General features: G+C 35.2%; 1 protein-coding gene across 1 annotated transcript; it reads left to right on the top strand.

The window, feature by feature from the left end:
* Window positions 1-4486: 4486 nt before the first annotated feature.
* LOC116185060 (zinc finger protein 358-like) lies at window positions 4487-5985 on the top strand (the record flags this gene model as incomplete). Its single annotated transcript, XM_031508573.1, has 1 exon — window positions 4487-5985. A coding segment is annotated over one exon (570 nt), but the record flags the coding sequence as incomplete, so codon positions are not given.
* Between the last annotated feature and the right edge of the window lie 1742 nt (window positions 5986-7727).

Consider the following 7727-nt stretch of genomic DNA (forward strand, 5'->3'; position numbering starts at 1 on the left):
GAAAGAAGCGGAGAAACGCAGTCGATAATAGTAGCATTCATCGTGGGTGGATATAAAAATTGTATAAAAAAGAAGAGAGAGAGAGAGAGAGAGAGAGAGAGAGAAAGACAGATAGATAGATGGAGAGAGAAAGAAAGAGAAATAACAATGCGACGAGTAAGGGATCGAGTAGGTAGCGCGATTAAAAGCAAATTACTCGACAAATGGGCGTGAATTCTTCAACCGAGGGGAAGGGTTAAGGTTAAGGAAGAAGAAGAAGAAAAAAAAAAAAAACGGACGAAAATTTTTATCGGGGACTAGAAAACGTTTATTCGACTCGCTTTACTTTTTCGCTAAAGCTTACGAGCTTGCTTGTATATACGTGCTTGTTTGCTGCGTGTCTGCTAGCCTTGCGATATCTCTTCATCTCTTCCCTCCTTCCTTCCTTCCTTCCTTCCTTCCTTCCTTCCTTCCTTCTTTTTATCCCTCGCAATGCATCTTATTAAATATCGATAGAGCTTATCTTATGCCTACGCGACTACTACACTTACGTTATACGTGTCGATATGGATAAGAATACGATCCCGTTTACGATCGTTAGACGGAGAATATTTCAACCCCCTAGAAAAATGACAGTCTTCGATTCGACGTATTCTTGATATACTGGCAGTGATCTTTTTCCAGAGAGAAATAATCTTGTTGTCCCAAAAAAAAAAATAAAAGAAAAAAATACCACGAAACGATTCCGCGTACACTCCCCTCCCTCCCTTTCCCATTCTTACAAAGCAATATTAGTAATTATTTGTCGAGGAAGGGCGGCGAAATTCTTCTCCTTCTCTTCGAGATTTATTAACGCACAGGCCGAAATTGTCGATCGAAATTACGATCAATCGAATCTCTCAATATATCTTCAGCTTACTCGGAAACCCACGAAACGAGAAGGAAAATGGCGCGATAATTTGATCAAAGCAAGAGGATATATCGAGCCATTCCTGTAGAACGAAAAAAAAAAAAAAAAATAAATAAATTAAAGTTGGAAAGAAAGTTGAGACCCGCGTGTTTTTATTTCGTAAACGATCGACAACTAATTATGAGAGAAATGCGACTGTTGTTGGTGCGATGCGCTATATTGGTTTAATTTTATGTTTGCACGTTAATACATCGTATCTTTATTTATAGTTGAAAATTTTACCTTATTATAGGATGTTTGTATACGATTTTACTTTAAAAAAAAAAAAAAAAACAGTCTCGAAAGATATATCTCGCATTTGAATCACTTGTCAGGAAGTTCCAATAAAACTTTCTAAAAAAAAGAAAACGATACAACTTCTTTGTTTCACTCGTTCAAAAATATAAATAATTAAAAACAATCTAACATGTAATGTTTCGATGTTACATATTTCAATCGTCCGTATTACCGCAGCTGTCGAATATCAAACAATTGCATAAATGTTAAAATATTTGCAAGCTTGTTTTGTTATTATTCGATATTCGAACAAAATGTCCTTTCTGTTTTCTTTAACTGGACGCTTCGTTGAACATGCTTGTGGGAATTTTTTTCAGCTCGTAATGGCTATACAGAGGATACACACACATACATACATTTCAAACGCGTACAAACTGTGACGGTTATTTTTATGAAAGTCGCGTTATATATATATATATATATATACATAAACACGCTAATCGTTGTTCCAAACACGAATACCAATACTCGCTTTCCTGCCTTTTAACCGTCTATTTCGTCGTATCCCCTTAAATCGATCCTTATCCCTACTTCTCTATTTGTCAGAGAGAAACTTAAACTTTCGCCATGTCGAAATATTCGTCCAACAATTTATTTTCATCTTATCGGGAAAAAAAAAAAGAAAATTGGCCTTGGAAAATTAAATAACGTGATTAAAAAAATAATAAATAGCAGAGCAAGGGCAAGCAACAACGAACAATGCAGAGAAAATATTAAAAAAAAATCTCGTTTTCAAGATTCGAAACGCAAATGCAAAAACCGGTGAAATTTTATCACATAAGTATGAAGCTGTCTGTGTGTATGGGAACACTTTGGATTGTGTGCGCAGAATCTAAGCACGATACAACGCCTATTGGGAATCATCACGTGCATCGACACGAGCTACATCAGGAGCAGCAGCAACAACAGCAACAGCAACAGCAGCAGCAGCAGCAGCAGCAGCAGCAGCAGTATCATCACCAACAGTCGCAACAACAGGAGCAACATCTTCAACAACAACAACAACAATCGAGCCTCGGTTACGAGCGGGTCAGACGTAGATCTAAGCCTCTTCACGATGAAAATGGTCGTTGGGTATGCGATGTCTGCGGTCGCACTTATAACCGTGGTGATTCCTTGGCCCATCATCGTAGTATACACAGGGGTGATACGATCTGTCCGATTTGTCAGGCTGTTTTCACACGAAAATACACGATGCGTTGTCACATGTTAAATGTTCATGGTGTTAAATAACACGAGATTACACGAGATTTAAAAAATTTGTAGATTGAAAATAAGGAGGAAAAAAAAAAAAAAAAAAGAAAAAAAATATACACCATAGGCTGTGGATTCGCCATTCCGAATTCGATATTAGGGATATATTGAAAATTAATTCCTATTTCGATGCGAATCATTTGCATCTACTTTTTTTCTTTCTTTCATTTTGCTTTCGATCGATTTTTTTTCTTACTTCATTCGTCGTATCTACGCGCGCGTTAAATATTTATTATATATCTTATCTAAATGGTAATATATTGTGCATGAAAACGCGACACCTTTTACGATTTATCGTTAAATTTGTATCATATATATATATAAATATATATCGTGTACATAGTAGCTAAGAATATATAGTAGCTAAGAATATGTATAAAAAAAAATCGGAATCTTCTTGCTATTATTTTATCATTTTGCGACAATTTTTTTAATTACTTAATTTTTTACATTTTTTATCTTTATTTGGAATACAAATATTGCGTAAAGGGAAAGAGAAGAGAACGAAAAACTATTACTTTTCATGCTCCTGAATTCGATTAATTTCCAATTGGTTACTATTACATACATGTCGTCTCTTTCCTCGTTAATTCGGAATAATACACGAGAATTAAGAGAATTTCTTGTTTCTTTTTCTTTCTTTTTTTTATTTTTTTTTTATTTATTTTTTTTTTTTCTTTTAACAAGAAACTCTCGTTATCGTTATAAAATGTGAAACGAATTAATACGTAAAAATTCATTCCATCGTAGCTTGTAAAAATGACGAGATACCATCGTCGCTCTTCCTTTTTTGTACGTATATACATGCGTGAGGTGAAAAATAAAAATATCGTATAAGATGTTTTCCTTTTTTTTTGTTTCGTCTTTTTATTTCTTTTTCTTTCTTTTCTTTTTTTTTTTTTTCATTTTTCTTTTTGTCTCACGTCGGTGTCAGCGTCTTCGAAGATGTCGAATGATCGATGATAATTCTCGATTCATCGCTCGATATTTTTTTTTATCAATTTTGTCATAGATCTATACACATATAAAAAAGAAAAAAAAGAACACACTATATTGCTCAAAAGGAATACATGATTGTCGGTTCACTGCGCACAACAGGCAGTTTTTACGAATATTCACACACACACGCAAAAAAAAAAAAAAAGAAAAAAAAAATTAAATTTCTTGTGTACCATACATAAGGTAAACGTGTGATCACCGTAATTACAAAATGCTTGTTTTGTGATTGATTTTTCAATTGCATTTTCTAACTGCAACCGATACCGATACCTTCGATTAGGAATTTTTATATATATATATATATTATTCTTCTGCATGAATAATGAAACATTTTTCTTTTTGTACGTACATACAATTGTTTTGTTGTCGTTTCAAACGTTGTATCCACAATATTCACCGTATTCAGCATGATTATTCCAAGAGTTTACAGTTGCGTGTTTACCATCTCGTGGTTGCTCCTCCTTGTACAACTCATCGTGTGTGCTGCCTTTTCTTACCGTTTAACTCCTCGACCTGTTCATACATAGATCGAGGAACGAGTATGCGTAGTAGTAAACGGATGAATTGATGAACAGTAGGTAGAGAGAAGGGAAAGTATAAAAAGTATAATTGAAAGAAATTGAGAGAAAGAAAGAGAGAAAGAGAGGGAGAGAAAGAGGAGAGTGAAAGTGAGAGAGAAAGGAAGGAGGGAAGAAGGGAAGGAAGGAAAGGAAGAAGGAAAGCGAGAAAGCAAGGAAGAAAGAAAGAAAGAATGAAAAAAAGGGTAGAGGAAAGGAAAAAAAAATTAGCGAGAGAGAGAAAAATATAATAGAGAGAGAAAGAGAGCGAGAGAGAGAGAGAGAAAGAGATCGGGTGTAAAATATATTTTGTATAACATTGTATTATGATTTTCTATCTCTAAGATCGTTTCGCAAAGACGGTACGCAAGAGATTAAAAAAGAAAAAAAAAAAAAAGATTATATTGTGAGTGTTGGCACGACGATGGGCGTGTATGTACTACCATGAACGTTTATATTTGATTTAGATTCTCGTACGGTGGTCATCGAACAGCCGTCGCATTCGTGCAAACTCTGCGGTAAAACGTTTTGGAATCGGGACTCGATGTACAAACACATGAACATGCACAAAGGGACGACTCAGTGTCCGGTGTGCCATAAAGTGCTGAGCCGCACGACACACATGAAGCGACATTTAAAAAATCGGCACGGTTGGCTAGGCGTGGGGACGACCGCCGCAGCCGCCGCAACTGCAGTTGCGAACGCCGCCGCAGCAGCAGCAGCAGCAGCCGCAGCCGCAGCCGCAGCCGCCGCCGGGAATGGAGCTGGGACAGGAGGAACCGCATCCACCAACGCCGTCCCTGGTGTCGTCCCCGTTGTATCCGCTGTCAGCGGCGCCTCCACGCCACCTGACGCCTCTGTCACCACGCCTCTGCCACAGCCTATTTCCGTCTCCTCCACTGCGATCGCCCACCAAAACGTCGGAAGTCCCACCGCTGGTCTCGAGCCTAACGCCACCTATACCACTATACGCATCAGAGAGAGCAGCGTCGAGAGAATCACGTCTAGTCCTATTCCTTAGTGCGAACATATCCTGCCCAACTCGTACACCCGTCGACGTAAGAGAGGATAAATCATCCTTTTCCCGTTTCTCTTTTTTTCTTCTTCTCCCCCTTCCCCTTCTTTCCTTGCTTTTTTTTTTCTTCATTCGTCCAATTCTTTCCTCGTGTATTACGCGTATCGTTTTCGATCCAAGATCGGAAAGATTTTTACATATATATATATATATGTATACGTGATATGTATGCATATGTATGTATATGTAAGGTTAGGTTATTAGGAACGTATCTTTGCTCGATTGAAAATGAATTAACGAATATGGTGATGATCAACGAAATGCGATGTAAATAATGTAAGCGAATGAGGTCGAGCTCAAGGTCGAGTTCGTTCGAGAGAATACGGGGACACGTTTATTTTTTTTTTTTTATTCACAAATAATAATTTTTCTCATCTCGGAAACGCGATGCGTAAAATATCTCTCTAGTCGTCGACGGGAAGCCTGTTAAAGAGACGCCTGTCTTACACTTTTCACCCTAGTCATTTATACACATATATGTGTATACGTTCGAGTTAATGTGTATCTATCTGTATATGCATATACGAAAGAGGAGAAGAAGATGTGTAGAGAAGAGAAGAGAGAAGAATGGAAGAAGGAAGAGAGAAAGAAAAAAAAAAAGAAAAGGAGTAGATTTCGCGTGCGAATTATGATTACCAGGAGGAGAATAAACCTATATTATTAACCTTTTTTATAACCAAAGACATGCTATAGGAAAGAAAGAAAAAGGCAAATTATTTTATCTAGTCAAATGAGTTCGGTACTTAATAGCGTGTAAGGAGGAATGTGCATCTTTCTTTGTACGATCGATCAAGAGTATACATAATGTTCGCGTGCTATCCTGAAAGTAGTAGATCAATTGTGAGACTGAGCAAAAAAAAAAAAAAAAAAAAAAAGGTTGTTGGTGTTTTTGGGGGGGCGCTGTTTTTTTTTTTTTTTTTTTAAAAAAAAAAAAAAAAAGAAAAAACATCGAAGCCCCGAAAACGATCATACATATTTTTTTTTTTTTTTTTTTTTTTTTAAACTAAATAATCTTTCCGACTGACGACTTTCAGCGAATATCTTTAATCTCGACGAAAGTTTCGTAACCGACTATCGGTATATTTCTCTTTTTCGCGTACGATGTGAGCAAGATCGTAATAAAAACTTTCCTCGAGTTTATGACTAATTCGTAATAGGTGTCTATGTTGTCACGGATGCGTAAAACGTATCCAATCGTCAATCAAACGTACGATCTTATATATATATATATATATCGAAAAAACGTGCCATTTTCATTGCTCTATTTTTTTTCTTTTCTTTTCTTTTCTTTAAGCAAATAACACGCGAAACTCTTCGCGTTCGCGTTTTGTGGCCAACCTGTTCTTCGCATTGGCAGTCGAGTTGGCTTTCGAGTTGCTCATTTATATTCGTACGTTTACCCCTGGATTAAAATTTTTGGCCATAATACATATATGTTTACGATATTGAATATATACTCATATGTACTATTTTAGTTATAAGCTTGCTCGGAAGCTTGCCGAATTCGTGTTCACGAATATGTACGTATTACCAACCGATTATTATTTACGGAATGTAAATAGAATTTTATTTTCGTTTACATCATCTATATATATATATATATATTCCGATATGGAATGTAAAACTTTAATATGTTATTTTTGTGTTATCTACTTTTTGTTTATTTTGTTATTCATATTGTTTGCTTGTTTCTCTTTAGTTTTTAATTTATCTTTTTTTTTATCGCGTTACAATTTTATTTTAATCCAAAGAATTAATATAATGCCGATAGTATGGCTCGCCTTCTATCCGGCTGGATCTAATCCAATGATTCGAGTCTTTTATCTTTGTGCAATTATACGAAGAGGCTATATAGTTCGCTCGGTATGATCTCTTATTTGCTACATGCCAAAGTTTTTGAACGCGTGAGAAACGAAAAATCAAAAAAAAAAAAAAAAAAAAAAAAAAAAAAAAAAAAAAAAAAAAAAAAAAAAAAAAAAAAAAAAAAAAAAAAAAAAAAAAAAAAAAAAAAAATTGAAATGAAATGAAATGTAATGTATATTTTGCGAAAAAAAAAAACTTTATTGTACAAATCGAAGCTAGTTGAGAAAAATCACCAAAGGGAACAATTTGACACGATTGTTCCAAATTAAAACATCACGTTGATTGCGCATCACTGATTTTTTTTAATTTTATTACCGATCTTCTGCGTAATTTCTGCTTAAAAAAAAAAAAAATTGTTAACGGAAAAGAATGTTGTTACGAAGAACGTGTTGTGATTTAATTTTTTTTTAAGATTTTGAGAAATCAGAGTGACAGTCAATGCTCGCCGATTTTTAATTAACTTCGTTGCGCGAAGAAGTAAATTTTCTTTTTTATCGACGATGCTTGAGTTACGATTTGCAAATCGCATGCGTCTTATTTTGTGCTTATTATATATATATATATATATTTTACGTTGCACAATTTGCACGTATACTTTTTTTTTTCGATCGTGTAATTTCGAGTCGTCTTCTATCGAAATTGGCAATTGCTTCTTTAGAGAAAAAAAAAAAAAATTGTTCGACGTTTAATGGGATATATATATACACAAACACACATACACACACACACACACACACACACACACACACACACA

Source organism: Apis dorsata, unplaced genomic scaffold (assembly GCF_000469605.1).
Source record: "Apis dorsata unplaced genomic scaffold, Apis dorsata 1.3 scaffold_92, whole genome shotgun sequence".
Lineage (NCBI taxonomy): Eukaryota > Metazoa > Arthropoda > Insecta > Hymenoptera > Apidae > Apis > Apis dorsata.